Source organism: Ooceraea biroi, chromosome 6 (assembly GCF_003672135.1).
Source record: "Ooceraea biroi isolate clonal line C1 chromosome 6, Obir_v5.4, whole genome shotgun sequence".
Lineage (NCBI taxonomy): Eukaryota > Metazoa > Arthropoda > Insecta > Hymenoptera > Formicidae > Ooceraea > Ooceraea biroi.
The window spans coordinates 1,023,017-1,039,325 of NC_039511.1; the positions used below are offsets into that span (position 1 = coordinate 1,023,017).

The following is a 16,309-nucleotide window of genomic DNA, read 5'->3' on the forward strand; positions in this document are numbered from 1 at the left end:
TAAGGTTTCTTCAAACAGCAAAGAGCAGATCGGAGAAAGGATCACCGCAACTGAGTAGGCGTTTGATACGCAAAATCAAGGCAGACAATAACTTCAACTAAATCGCAAACGATGCAATGACGCAATCGAGCAACAAGCGGACTGATTGATTTGGCTGTTGCACGAAGATCGTGAGAGATGATTCGCACCAGGAACAGCTGGGATCTTCTCCAATCTCGCGTGCGAGCTGATAGGCGCCGCAGCCGCGAGCAAGGCCGTTCTGAAACACCACATTGTGCGAGACGAATCGATGGTGGAATCACTGGAGATGGGGAGCGAGGGGGAACTATCTGTTCCGCAGTGATGCTCTGGTCTCGTCGTCGTCGTCGTCGGCACAATAAGTGAGTCCTAATAACTCCCAGGAAATCGAGACTATTGTGCGCGGCACGGAAGCATTCGTGGCGAAACTCGGTGAACAATCGATGCGAGAAAATTAAAGCCGAGCACTCTGATCTGATTGCACCCGATTAAACTGGGCGATGCTTTGCTGTGGGGATGTTTTTTGAGAAATCAAGCTTGAGAAGCTCCGGACTCTCCGAAATGAACTCGCACAAATCGAGCCCGACAGTTTGCAGGGGTAACTGCTTCTGCTGCTTCGGCAAGCTTCCGGTGTAACAACAGCGGGAGCGGACAACGTGTGAAGTAATGAGGAACGTTCTCCGCGCTGAGTTTTGCGCGATGGGAGAAATATCGAAGGAGAGAATCTGCGAAAGTTTTTGCGCCAAGTTTGCACTGCACAAAGCAGAGATAATTGAAAGATAGAAAGCACCCGACTCGCTGGCACGGTGATTTAACAAATGCGTGGTAGGTTACTGCGCGCAGAAGAAATATGCAAGGCAAAAAATAATATATCCACCGGTGTCGGCGGTGATTACTTGTATTTTAATTAAAAAGGAATCTTGTACTGTATTCCGGAAATAAACGTCATTTGTCGATCCGACAGATATTTCAGGAAAAACGCAGAACACGTATGTTCATCGAGCGTTTCACGGTTCACTGATGACTCGCGCGCGAAAGAATTGCAGAGAGAGAGAGAAAGTCCGGTAATGTGATTATATTAATCGGATCAGTAGTAGTAACGATATTACGGTAATGTAGCGCGAGCAACGCACTAAGTTTGCCTTACGTCAAATATTTACGTAAATTGCACAAACTCACGTAACCGCGTACGAAATATAACGAAAATGCGACATACACGTTTACAATTAATGTTTTATTAAAGTTATTACTAAAGTTTACCTCATGATCACGGTAATATGGCTCGCGTAGCTTTTCTGGCACTCGATTGTTGTATGCCTTCGACAGCAGCCATTTCACGGAGGCACGTTGTTTGGCCTGAAACACAAGAGAAATACACAAAATCAGAGAGGGCCGAGGTTCCAGCGATATCGATTTTGCTCTCTCAAGAGCTCTCTAGGCAAGCGTGATTAACGCTTCAATTAATTTTCTAATTAACTTTCTTCTTTAACTACTTTCCTTTCAGATAATGGTGATCAAAACATATTTTTCACTTCCTAACGCTATATGTAAACGATATATATAACAGATTAAAACGTACTATTAGTACTTATACTAGGTCAACAATAAATTCAAGCGTCAAGTCTAGCGTCACCTTTTTCTCCTGAAAGATCGCGCGATATTTTTAGACTTTTTATTTATATTTTGTTTATATTTAGACTAAGCGGAGACTATTAACGAGATTGCTTTCTAGTCACCGCGGATATTCTATTTTGTCCTGGGAAATCGACAGACGTGGAAATACAATTACGCAATGTCTTAGCGAACAGAGAGCTTCTAAGTATCTCTCTCATGTTATGTAAAACATCATTATTAAGAAAACATCTATCTGATATCACACGCTATTCACGGCGTGAAATAATTGGTGATCAGTTATCGATCACGATGATGCCTTCACACTCCATTCTCGCTTCTATTCGCACCCGGCTGCCTTTCATCCATAAGATAAGCCACTCCACGGCACTCAGGCACTCGAGACGGTTCTCGACATCTCGGATTCTCACTCTGGAGAATTTCTTCAGCATGTGCTGCGCCGCGATTCAGCCGAACTATATTCATTCAGAACCACGTTCGTTTCAACCTGTTAAAGCGAGAAATTCTCCCCTTGCCGTATAAAAGTGCGAAATCGACAAGTTGCGGGCCCCTGCCGTATTTACAAGTACATGAACGCACTCGCGGAATGCATTATTAAGTTGCCGTTGCATTATTCCGCTCGGATACGTGAAAAAAGTACGCCGTAAATATCGCAGCGGGATCTAAGTTTTTTATCGAACGGCGTGTTTCCAGATCTCACACCGATTCCACTGATTTCGCCGCTTCTCGGCTCGGCACGTAATTATCCCGCATGTTTTACTTCCCATAATGTACGGTTGGATGAGAAGGAAAGCCAAAAACGATGGTATTGTTTCCGACTTTTGAGAGACTTTCAAAACTTTCACACATCATATCGACTTCCACAAAGCTCGCTCATGTGAATTCACTCCGTTCATTCCGTTTAACGGGATTACACATTCTCGCATAATTTGTAACGTGCTTCATTAAAGACATGTTCCATTCTAATTGAAGTATCGAAAATGGAGGTCAGAAGTGTCGTGCAGCGGATCGATTTTCGTCCCACACGAGCTTCTGAATTCCTCACCAAAAATTCACCCAGACGGGCGACAGCTGGCACGCGAAAGTGCACGCCTAATCAATTTGTCGAGAGGCCCCGAACGGGAACGGGCAAGAGGAAGGAAGAGAACCACCAAGGGAGGAACTCGGAGGGCCACCGAGGATGGGAGTGGTCGTCATGAGGCCACATCGATGCGATTGTGTACTATGGAGATTAAAGCGGCACGATGAAGCTTCTGGCGCTCCTGCAAAGAAAACGGAGAAAATAAAAAAGAATACGCTGGTACACCGCGGTGGAAATTATTCACCGCTAGATCAATATCGACAGCACCGAACGAGGGTGCGTGAGAGTTTTCGATTGTCTCATTGGCGCAACTTTTCATTACGTACGTTTTGATGGATCAACAGGACATGAGATAGAAACAAAATTTATGGTAAACTCGAGTTTACCGCATACTGGAGTTTTCCACAGTCATTTTCCACAGAACGGGACAGATTCGATCGGTTCTAATGCACGAGGCGGATGCAGCTCGCGACTAAGTGACACGCTGATCTACTTTAATGAAAAAAAGGACGTGCTACCGTACCGGGACATCGATTATCGGTTGCTACCCCGGTAACAGCGTTATCCTAACACGAGGCTCTTATCTATGAGTCCACATGGGAGCGGTTTAGCTCGCTTACCACCGCGAGATAGTTCCGCGGAAAATGTTTAACTATCAATTTCCATGATGCAACGAACTGTGCTGCTGCTGCTGCTGCATGCATCTCTGGCGCCAACCGCGCCGAAGGGACGAAAAGATGCGCCGCCTCGGCGAGCCTCACGAACCGTGAAATTGAAATAAGGATGAGATTGCGGTAATATACGTATATCTGGTAGTAGCGACGAAGGCTGCAATGAGGGATGCAACCCAGTCCGCAGAGAATCCGCAGCGCAGATGCGATCTCCGTGCGACGTATTTAATTTTCATCTCGCGAGAATATACATAATCGCACATCTGCAAACAGCAAGTTGATAAATACATTGAATTACATTGGATGTGTGCAGGAGCTTTAGTCTTGTTTTTGGAAATTCTCGCGTATTATTTTTATTATTATTTTATAACATATTTTCATGAGATATAAAAACAATCATTAAATCATGTTATATCTTTATGTTTCGAAGACTTTAATGTCAGTATTTGTCAAATCACAGAAGAACTAGAATATATTTGAATTTTATATAATTTTTCGAGAACGATGAGAAGAAGATCAAAACTTCTGAATACAACTAGCGCAAAATGTTACCGGACAGAATCTTTCATGTTTCATTACATAATCTCGTCGAATGATCGGTCGATCGCAATAATGATTCGCGTAATTGTCTCTTGCAGATCAACGTCGCAGATAGATCATTGCCTGGCTTTCCATCAACAATCGCTCGATCGGATAGCGGATCATGATACATAATTGCATGTCATTAACGTACCTCCGGCCTCCATCGTGATCGCAAATCGTGGAAGGATAAAGAAATCAATCCGAAATCGGTCGTCGTCGTGATTGACGATTCGGGTAAAATCACGAGACTCGGCATTTCCGGCGAGAGTCTGTTCGCCGTTGATGAGTTTCCTCTTCGGGCAATGATACGTGTGCAACCCGGTTGAATGTTGCGTGATAATGCAAGAATACGGGATGTCTCGGAACTACCGCTACTTCTGGCAATTACGATTTTCTTCGCTAAATAAAGAAAATCTCTAAAAAATTCGGTACGCATTTCTTCTCGTACGCAACTTTCCAACAAATGAGAATTCTCTTGAATAACTGCAAATTAAAAGAAATCAAGATTTCCTCATATACTCGTATTCTCCTTACATGTTGCAGGCCTCGAAAATAAATGCATGAAAGCAGATTCAATTCACACATTCCTCGCAATTCAGAAACCATCTGGTGATATCTCGGAGACGTTCCCGCTCATCTCAAAGCAGAGGATCGTCTCCAAATCGGTCAAAGGATCCTCGCTTAAGTGTTACCACTTTGAGCCACCCCGTATACACGCTTGGCATATGTAAACTAGCACACGTGTCTGGCAGGAACCGACTCACCGAGGCAACGCACGCAAGCAAGCAAGCACGCACGCACGTACGCACCGCACGTGCATGACGTTTACATTCGTCTATAAAAAGAAGTCGTGTCATCGTTAACAACTGGTTGTGTTACACGGCACGGAGTGCCGGAGTGCTGCGGGCATAGAAGGCGATGCAGATTCGATCAATCTGATTGTACGCCGAGAGGAAGAGCAAGACAACAGGCGGTCTCGGCTCGGTGATCCACGACCGTCAGCCGCGTCATCGATCTTTATTAGCTCGACCGAGGTCTGTCGTCGGGAGATCGGTGTTCCGACCGCAGCAGGAACTGCAGGAACAAAGACGACCTCCGCGATAGCGAGTCGAACGAGGGAATGATAATCCTCGCGCTTCTCCGAGATGGTCCACAGTCTAATAATCAGGCAGCGAGTAAGCTTTAAGCTTTGCTGGCTAAGTATTTCAGTCGTATGTATCCGCTCGTTAGTGACTCCGGTTACTCTTAAATCATCGCTCTCTCGCTCGCTGGTTTCCTTTCTAGGATTAATTGCTTGTACGCGACACGCAAATTAAATGTTATCGCAACTTAGAGACAGTTGATGAGCATCCCGCGGAGAAGGAATTATCCGACGTATCAGCGTCTCGCTATTACATCATTCCTCAAAATTCAAGAGTAAAGTAGATCTTCCAGAACCGTCTAGTTGACATTCTTCTCTTATTCTATTCCGAGTTACATCCGAGTGGTTTGGCATTGATCGTGTCTCCAAGCATGAATGTTTAATCGCAGATTGAATTACGTTACACATGAAATGTCATATTGATCGATCACACGAATACCGAATCAAGCGCGGCAGGCTATGCAGCCTGAGCAGAAGTCTCTCGCTCGACCATTTGTGAAATCTGCCGTCTGAATTAATACAGCCGAGCCGGGGGGAAGCACAGTGCGAAACCTGTGGTAACGCTGCAAGTTCTCAATATGGATTACGGCCATGGGCATTGCCCACGCGACGCCGCACGCGCGAGAGTAAAATGCGCATTTAACTGCGCTCACAAGCGAAAAATAACAAGACAATCGCAAGATACACAATACATCACAAGTCTCCGGATTACATAACGCAGATGTACAATTCTGTGACGATGGATTCTACACGATTACAATCATTTCTTTTTGCAGCAAATATCATGCAGAGCAGATTCGCGAAACCGTGGAGAAACGAGGAGTTTCCTTATTCTTTGTCGTCGAAAATGAAAAATCGAGCGGGGCACTGCTCGCGACAGGCGTTAAATTTTCAATCGAGTTCGCTCAGTCATCGTGGCGCGCGTTCGCCACTGTAACCTGCTGCCAGCCACCTGCGGCGACCTTTCCCTCGACGCGTTTTCTCGGCTATGTATCCCGCGGAATTTATCGGACTACTTGCACGGCACGTGAACGCGCGGCTAGGCGCGGTTTAGGTCGGGCAATAAGGCCATGGCAGCATATAAACCCTATCCGAGCGTGGTGAAAGACGACGAGTCCGGGGATTAGCCGCGGCATCGCGTTCCGCGATTGCAACCAACGGCGTAGCCAACGTGGAATATCCCGAAAGAGAAATCAATACGCACGGATGGTGAACTGGCGACACTAGTTGTGCGTGCGTTGCCATTCTTGCTTTTAAACGAAGCTGCGTCAGGAAAATGTGTCAAGCTGAAACTTAGATGAAACGTCGTGCTGCGTAGATGCACAGAAAGACTTGTCCTGGCACCAACGATTTTCAAGTTACAAAAGGAATATGTGAAGACAGATTTTCAGACTGTCGTGACGAATTATAATAATAATTACAGAGAACTTGAAGCTCATGTAGAATTACGTTACCGCATCGTCGGTTGCGACTCTGATCAGAACGCGTTCTATCTACCTCCACCGTGACGCGATGCTCTCGTCACGGATATGTGACACTTCACGGAGGTACGTAAAAATAGCGCCGTTAATAGATAAACGCGTAAACGGAATGCGCGTACCGGTGTACTGCATTCATTAGGGTCGCCTTCACGAAAGAAGCTGCAGAGGCGAAAAAATCAAGTCCCGTAGAGACGGGCTCTCCTCCAGCTACGTGAAACGTGGCGGCCCACTATTTACCGAGTAGCATTTCTCATCAGCTACCACTGCGGCTAAAATCCTCAGGAAACTAATGCCAATTGATTTATTAACGCTCATCGGAGAAGCATTAGGCAAGCAATAAATATTAATGTCATCGATTACTCCATGTGGCTTTACAAGTCCAATTGATAGTCTAATCTTCTGGTTTACCGTGACTCTTCATGTTCCACACATTTCACACATCCTTCCTTGGAACTCGTCACAGATAAACAAATCAGTTTAATATCGCCAACGTTCTGCAGCAAAGAATAGTTAACAGTGAGAATTTTTTCATCACGCAGTTGCATTGCAACAGAAAAATGCTAGCAGTGCGACCTACGTGCTTCAGCATTATGACACGAGGATTTTTCCTTCACACGGAGAAGTGACACGCGCTTTCTAGTCCGCCTGCAGCTACGAGTAGGTAGGTTGGTGGGTCCGCGAGCACGGATAGAGGAATAAGGCGTTACCTACGCGGTAAGATGGACATTACACTCGTCAGAGCTATTACGAGAACCCACGAGATCTCTCCATCTTTGGAGACCGCCCGCTCGAGCGGCGGGTATGATCTCCTCGACGATCTCACTGGGAATTCCCTCGAGATACCGCTTCAAATTCCTCTGGGTCAACACAAAAGAATACGCGCGGCGAACTGAATTAATTCAATTAGCTGGCGAAAGATTGCTTATCTGTTCCCTTTCCTTGCAAAGGAAACGAGCTCGCCGTTCAAGGCTTGTTTGGCAATGAACAGCTTGAAGCTTCGAACTGTTTGCTTGAAAAACATACGAGTTAATCGTGGGTCGAGGTAAACTCGCAACTCGGGAGTTTGTTAAACGTTGCATTACGGGACGACGATAATTTCGTTCTCGCATGTTGAACCGAATAAGAGGATGTAAGCTGATAGAGACAAGACGGTAGGGACAGGATCCATCCCGATTAATCCCTCTTTCCTCCATCCAGCGACTTGTTTCCAGTTCACGTTAAAATCCTGTTAGGAATGCGGAGAAAAAATTATCATTCTCATTGTTGAAATATTTATGAGTCTAAACTGTATGCTTTATATGTTAATAAGAGAATACCTTTAAGATGTTATAATTATGTTTGATAAAAAGGAATAATTGCTAGAAGCCGTTATCGCCATTCGACAAATCCGAGAAGGAAAAAGCCTCGTAAGGCACAACACACTAGGTCGAGATACTGGATATCGCGCAGCTGCTCTTTGTTTCCTCCGGCGCGATTTCTCAGCCCTCCTCTCCGATGAGTTATCGGCGGATCAAACGGCGTGAGAGTCCGCTGCGAAATCGAACACGGCAGACAATTGTGCGAAAGCTGATAACAGCCAACTCGAGGGAAGTCCAATCGAAGCAGAGAGAAGTGAGGTCTCCGAGATGAAAGATGCTCACAGTCAGACACGTGAGAATATATCGCGAACCCTGAGGAAAACTCATGCTTCTGGTTACATCTGTTTCATCTCGTAACGATGGGCATTCGTGTCGAGAAACTAGACAAGCCACTCTATCCTCGGGCGTATTGATTCATGCGATTCTCTAAATCGGTCGTCACGTTGCTAATTAAAGCGTGAATTAAAGCGACCCGTGGGGGACGCGCTTTCACTTCCTGCACCGCCGTTGAGCAAGCTGTCGACTAGTCAATGGCACGATTCGATCGTCCAGGTGCAGGTGCGATAACCCACAGACGTTTGACCCATTTCCACCATTTATATGGTTGCGATATGAGAATGCGGTCTACTGAAGACTGGGATCCGGCAGTAACTGTACAGTTATTCTGCAATTATATTCTGCATTCACTTTCTAGAAATAAAAATCGAGTAAAGTACTGAAATCACTGAGTAATGGAATGAAAATGATGACATCAACAATTCTCTGAATGGAAAATACCTGAACCCTGAAATACCGCACGTAATAACAGCCTTGTAACTTAATTATTTACAAACACTATTCAGGAAAACCAAGGTATCCTCCGCAAATGCATCACGAATGCTCTTTCCCAACGCCGTTCGCCAAATGCATTATAGACGGAGTGCATCGCGAGTGCAGGTTGAGTGCGGTACAAATCGCTCTCTAAATCGTCTGGAGAGGTAGATTGATAGCCGGCGAAATTCCTAAGGAATTCTCCCGGGGCGTTCTTCAGCGAGCGGTTACGTGCACGTGTACAAACATGCAACAAATATGAAAAAGAGAGAAGACGCCTCAAGCATGTGTATACCGAGTGTCCCAGATCAGAATATAATGCTAAGGGGGAGAAATTGATCTTCAGACAGAACACTGAAGAGTTAAAACTGATCGTTTACCGACAATGGATCCGGTGATGATGATCCTTTCGCAGCAACACGAGAAAACCGCGTTTGTTGACCGCGCATAACTCCACCGCTGTAATATTGAAGCAGGTCAGTTACATCTAGTCTCTCTGGTTTGCACGCGTCAGCCGGTGCAACGCGAGTGTGCCCTCGCGATCGATTCATCGCGATGACGTGCATATTCCTACCCTTATTACATAATGATTTTGATTGACATTCTCCGCCTCATTACATAGAACCGACTTTTCTTCGCAGCATCCGTTCGTACGTGCGTTTAAAACTTCGGATAAAGTTCAGACTGTAAACTGCGCTGCGTATATATACCTGAAACGTATATCCGTGCCTTATTTTTTTATGAAAGAAGGAATCAGTTTTATGGCATCCGTGATAAGATTGCTCATGGGGGAGACGCACGAGGCGAATTTTAATCGCGATCACGAAAGCGTATCGAGATGGATATCGGGCGTCTCTTATCGGCGAATGAGCTGCGTTTGGACTCGAGGATGCGGATGTCGGTGGAACGTGGCTCGCGATTTGCATACCGGCTCGGTATTGCTGCCAAAATCGATGGCTGGACGAGTCTGCCGAAAAATCGTCCTGCGAGTCGAGTCACGTTGCCGCTCCTTTTACGTAGCGTATACAACTCGTTGTCGGATTGGAAGAGAGAAAAAGAGAGAAATAACGGCGTGAGTAGGTGAGCCACGGCCGTGGAATATTAATTATTCTCGAGTGAAGCACTGCGGGATCTGTGGGACAAAACAAGACTGCAACATCGCCGACATCATCGTCACCTGCGATTGTTCGATTGTGCCCATAAATTGCGATTCAACTGCGTAGTCAGCTGATGTATGACAGGATTCTCGACTGATGTCGGAAATGTACAAGGCGGATCTTTTATGTAAATCTAAGAGAGAAGAAGAGAGAGAGATCCTCTTAAGATCTTGATAGTTTTTTCATGAGGCTTACTTCCAACCTCCCCGAGAGAATGAGAAAATTTTATTCGCATCCATTTAATCTCAAATGAACTCTGCTTTGACAGAGTTTTAATTGAAGGCTCAATTTGTTGATGATGCAATTAATATTGAAGATTATAACAATTATAAATTATGATAGTAGCGGCGAGTAGTGACTACTCGAGAATTTTTTAAAAGAGCTCGTCTCTGAAACGCGTGCTGAAGCGGAATAAATCACGAAAATACCCAGACCCACCACCAAATTTGGAATCGCTTGTAATCGCGCGACAACGAGCTCTCTTACCAAAAACAGCCGCGGTATCCAGATCATTCAGACCGAGGAGCTTATCGCGCGCGGAGGTGCCTATCTCGCATTACTCCCGTGCTCATTACCGCACTCGCGGTCCTTTCTACCCTTTCCAGTGGTCGTCGCTCGCAGAGCGAGACGCGCGTGGACGTCGCGAGGATGAACGCCGCGGAAAGACTGTTGCTTGGTTTCGTTCAGCGTGCCAGGGAACCGACGGAAGGATAGAACTTCGCACTGTTTCGTATGTGGATCGCGGTCCACGCGCCGATGGCCACGTTAACCGCCTCGAGTTCGACTGGCGAGCTACGTAGTCGCCGAGCGTCGACGTTGCACAACCCAGGAAACGCGCTCGAGGCGAACGGCCGACCGGTCGCGACTGCTAGGATGCGTCGATACCATAAAAGAAGCGCCGAGGATGCCCCGCGCGTCCGATATGGAATGCGCTTTTTGCGCGCGATACCGATCACCGCCGAGATGATGGATCCGTGGTAGCCCAAGCGGAATTATTGACGGATGAAAAGCCAGCGAAACTGAAGAACCAATGTACCAGATATATAAAGACGTTGTCATAACGATACATACAGGAAGATGTGACCGAATTGTCAACGTAGATATTAAACTGCAGAGAAACTTATGAAATCGTTTACTGGCCAACTCACGTCGTCGTGCTATCCAACGAAGGATCTCGACCCAGCATCGTGGAACGAAAAAGTCATATCAATTCAGGAACTTGATCATCGCGCCATGGATGACTCATTTTTTTATTCAACTATGCGTTACCACGCGGCGATATATTCGGACTGCGCGGACTGTAATACAACGACCAGGTTGCTATCCTCGGCCTCGGCTTAATCGTACCGCAACGTACTTACTTACGTAATCATCATTTTCGTCCGTAATTAACGCGGCAAATTATGACGGACTTCGTTAAACGTGCGCGGGCGTTGTATTAAAAATTTCCAGCTGATGATTTCCGCGCATCGACAGTCCGTTTTTCTTTCTGTTTTAGCCTTTCTGGCATCGCCATCCAGGAGGAAGAGGAAGAGAAGAATCACGGAGACGATCCTCTCACAGCCGCGAGCGATCACGCCGTACGTCATTAATCGCAGGGGGGATGACCGATCGACCTGAATTCCCGTGACGGCCGATTTGGTCGAGGAAGGTTGCGAGCAGCAAGGAAGTTGCTACTGATCGATCATCTCTCCTCGACGGGCTCGAAACAAGGCAGACATCCAGTCACGCCACGGTCACGATCAACTCCTATCAAGAGTATTACTACTGCTGCATACACGGTGTGCCGAGCTCGTGCCACGCCTCGTGCGATCGTCAATTTCATGCGTGAAAATAATTAACGAGCAATAATTAACGGTGTTACGTAACTGCGTTAGTGCGGGGAATCCTTCTTGTGCGGCCGCGCTGGTGGGATCTCTCGACAGCCCGTTAGAAACGTAGCAATTCATGAAACACAATTATTCTCACTCTGACAGTTCTCAATCTGAAAGCAAACGTCATCTAAAGGCTTGTTACATTACACCTGATGTTGAAAACGAATATAGAAATGACTATCGTTGACTTCTCACATATTTCCGCAAGTGCGGGAATCATTGACGTAGAATACGCGAAAATAAATGTTCATGAAGGTCTGTCGGCGAGCGGAGGTTTCAAGTTTTCCTCGGCAGACACACCTGCGAATCGATTAATGAACAGCGACAGCAGCGGGAGCGCGGCTCGCCTCGTAAAAGTAGCCGACGCGTCTGATTGATGCGGCTAATTACGAACGAGCGTGATAACTCACGCGAGGTCGCCTACGCGCATCAAGCAACAAGCAAGAAGAGCTCGTTCTCCGAGCCGTCGTCGTGTGCATCCGAGGCGATAAATTCGTACAACAATCGCGAGACCACGAGAGCGCATCTCCATCCGATCATCAGGTTCGTTAAAGTCACTTGGCGTTCAGGCGCGATATCTCTTCTCGCATCGACGTTGTTAAATGTGAAAGTGATCGCTCGATGCACCCAAGCGCATTTATCGATTCCGATGTATGAGCTCGTCTGGATTTTCCCTTGACCGGACCGACGAAAAGGCAATACCGCCAATTAGGATGCGCGTTCGTGCGAAACAGCGTGTTGCTGAAGGAACACGCGATTCCTGACACATTCCGCGTGCGCTCGGGCCAGAAACAGTTCTCCCGTCTGTGTTATTCCAACACGTATACGCACTTTAAGCGCGTAGAAATGATGCTCTCTCTGAGATTCGCAGCTTTGTGCTCGAGTAAAATGTACACGCAGCTTTATTTGAGGAGTCGTCATTCAGCTCGCGTACACCTGCACCGATAAATCCTAACGTGACACATAAGAGCCCAGAGTCGTGCGAACGATTATACGGGAATAGCTTTCTAGAATCCGGCGATGATCGTGTAAAACACGCGCTATCTAATCACGGCGGTGACATTTGCTGCTGATCGATAAGGCTTTTATGATGGAATTTCATTGGAACAGCACTCGTCGAGAAACGTACGGGACGAGCCACGACGCGAATCGCGATAATTACGGCGCTACTGTTAACAAATAAAGTTTACTAGCTTCCCAGTGAGCGAGACGGAGCAATAATCTTTCACATCTCACATCTCGGTAATTGATAAGAACGTTTAATATCTCGATGATACGTGGAGATGCGTGTGTGTTCATTCGACAAGCGCGCAAAGTGCGTTAATAGAAATTCCGATCGAAATGTATGTACCTAAATACCTACGCCAAATTAGGAGATGATGGCATTCCGGATGGAGAACAATGCTACAACTACGCTCTGTGCAATCTGTCGGAGGAACGTATTGTTGCAAATTCGATTGGAATTTTGCATGACTGAAGGGTACATGTAATCGTAAAGAAAATGACTACTCTCGCAATGGGAGAATCATTGATACCATTCGAGATTTCTTTTGCGGGAATCAGAGTCACGTCTGGAAATACATTTTATCTTTGATATTCGTTCAGTGATCCCTTTAAACCAACTTATTAATTTAATCGTGCGAATGAGAACGCACTTGGAACATAGATCTTTGACAGAGCGGAGGAAACATTCCGACAGGTTTCTCAGGCCTTGAGTCGAGGGCACTGAATGTAATAATAATGCCTCGTGCTGACGGATTGCACCAGGGAATGTCGAATCGTTAATAGAAGATCATTAACGAGGGCCTCAGTCGAAACGATCGACTTCCCGCGAGCGAACGAGCGTGCCCATGCGCGTTTCACGTCCGATTAACGTGTAAACACGTGCGGACTTTCTACTTTCCTCCGCCGGCAGGATTGTCCAAGTTACGAAGGAACGAGCGAACGAGCGAACGAACGACCGGCATACATCCCCGATTCCACGGCGATGCAGCGACTTTCGATGCAACGATACGTAGCCGGCGAGGAACAAGGCGGTTCATTAAGCCGCACTTACTAAAAGTGACAGCGCGTAACCAGTCATTGCTCTTGCGCAGATTAATTTTCTTGGCCTCGACAGTCCTCGACGCTTATGAAGACGTTTATACATCTACTTCGAATGCAATAAAAGCAATCGAACAACGCCCTTTATATGGCAATCTTCGATACGCAAAATAGAGACAGAACGCTTGAGGAGATTCCATTAAATATGCATTTAATAAGTGATCGTGAAGATAGACTGGAATCAGTCTAAGGAATACATCAAACGCTGAAAAAAGGATTAAAAATCGAAAGAACGATAGCGAGAGGAAGACCAAGATATGAATGGAAAGGAAAAAGAAACGGCAGGTGATCGCTGACGCGCGGCCGGAAATTCCAGGCGATCTTATCTGCGATTCTCCTCTTCCTCCTCGTTGAACGCAATGATCGCTTAAAGCCAGGACCGTCTGAGCATGTCCACTTCTTCGTTAATTGCCAGAGGGTTAACGACCTGAGGATTATGCACGTTGTGATATCGAGAGGCAAGAGAGCCCAAACGCGAAGTGTCGCCTTCGCGCGATTTCCTCGCGTTTCCGCTTTGCTCAAGAAAATTGTCCGTGAACGCGCTGGCGTAACATTCACCTTACGAAATACCGCGGCCACATGACGGATACGCTATCGTCGAGGAAAGTGATCTCCTCAATAACATTTCGTCGGACGTACGCTCTTCTTCGTGTCCAAGCACCGACGAAAAATTTCCTAACGTAACAAGCAGTCTCATCGCGCGAAATTAACCACGGGGAGAACAACGATAACATATGCGCAAAGTGAAACGGTGTCAACTGCGGAATCGTTTAATCATCCATTAGACTCCCTTAATTTGTCTCGTTCCTAGTTCTCGGTGTTGGATAACTTTTTAATTAACCCTTGTCTTTAATTACGCTACAGGTGTCAGTCTTTCCGGAACACCTACACTGCTGCTTCAATCTTCGCAAAATGTATAACCAATTTGTTTCTTCTTGATCTCGAAAATGTCGTTCCGTTCTGTCGTTACACAGCTACTCCAACGAGTGCATCGTTACAAGTCGCACCTTTCTGAAATACAGCCAATTTATTTCTCTATCTCAAGAGATCACTTTACTGTTGTTATTCTGAATATTCTGGGATGCTTTATAGATTATTCCTCGACCTACCTTCCCGAAATATAATGTAATTTCGTCTTCTCTCTCTCACTCTCACTTTCCTTCCCCTTTTTCTCGCTTACTCATCCCTCCAAGCCAGTGTCCAACAAATATTCTCGTCGATGAGTCAATGACCTGAATTACCGCTCGGCGAAATGAAATTACAGTTGTTCTCAGTGCATGCGTGCGCGATAAACCGCACACACGCGTCGCGCATATCATTATACACACACCGCACGTAACATTTCTACATATTGTGCACCGTAAAGATTTGTTACGCCTAGCGCACGACTTCCTTTCCTTCGCGGGATGATAATTAGCGGCGTTCATTCGCCCGCTCGTTCGATAATGATAACGCTGGACGCGGAAATCACCTTGGTTTTCCCTCGTAAGCAGCTATCTAGCCGCATCGTAGCCAAACCCGCCGACGCTGTTTGCGTATCAAATTCAAGCGCACATTCCCGATTTCACGCGGGGCGTTTTTCGACGCCGATCATCGGAGATGCCGGAAGAAGAAGGAGAGAAGGGCTCACGTACTGCCATTCACTTCGCGGTAAAACCTACGCACCGGTTCCATACTTCCATGCGCTATATTTACGCTTCAAAGAGCCGAGGCGGTTCGGTCGACGATGATGACGACGAAGACGAAGGCGAGGACGAAGATGACGGCGACTACTAGATGACTCCCGCTGCGTAAAGTAGACTTCGTTTCCAAGGGACGTGTAGTATATATGCTTGAGGTTTGTTTTAGGCTACGTCTCCAAGATTTTCACGACCAACTGCCACCACATCGTTTCATTCGTCTGTTATCGTGGGTACTGGGAAGCATCTCGCGATTGCTTAATTAATCCATCAACTGCGTTGTTTATGCTGACGATATTTTTAGGAAAAGTTTTAAACTCTTCGAGGAATCTGGAATCGATATTTTGTTAAACAAAATATTCATGGGTTGGATTTTAAAAGATAACATATAGAGCGAATGTGCTTCTGAAATACATTTTGCTGATTTGACATTTAAAGATTCTTTAAAGACTTTTTTTTAGAAAATGTTCCATCTCTTATTCCATCTCTTTTTCTTGCAAGCGTGTACTTTGTAAATGGCTTAAACAAGCGACAAACATGCATGTTTGAAGACGTCTTGAAAATTTTACTGAGCGGTAGCGCTCAATAAGGAGTCCCAGCACACTCTGTATTTCCGTCGTGGTCGTGGTCGTCGTAGACGTCGTGGTCGTGGTGCACCTATTTACATTTGCATCACGTTTTCCACCGAGTTCTCGCACCTTCCTGCTGCAAAGCGACCGCAT

At 46.2% G+C, this 16,309-nt stretch overlaps 1 protein-coding gene across 10 annotated transcripts in view; it reads right to left on the minus strand.

Moving 5' to 3' along the window:
* LOC105276485 (patronin) overlaps positions 1 to 16,309 on the minus strand; it is a 47,445-nt gene that overhangs the window by 19,098 nt on the left and 12,038 nt on the right. For all 10 annotated transcript variants that reach the window (XM_011334131.3, XM_011334134.3, XM_011334136.3 and 7 more), the window contains exon 3: positions 1,279 to 1,374. In XM_011334131.3, the coding sequence (XP_011332433.2) occupies positions 1,279 to 1,374 (96 nt within the window). The remainder of the gene's footprint in view (positions 1 to 1,278; positions 1,375 to 16,309) is intronic.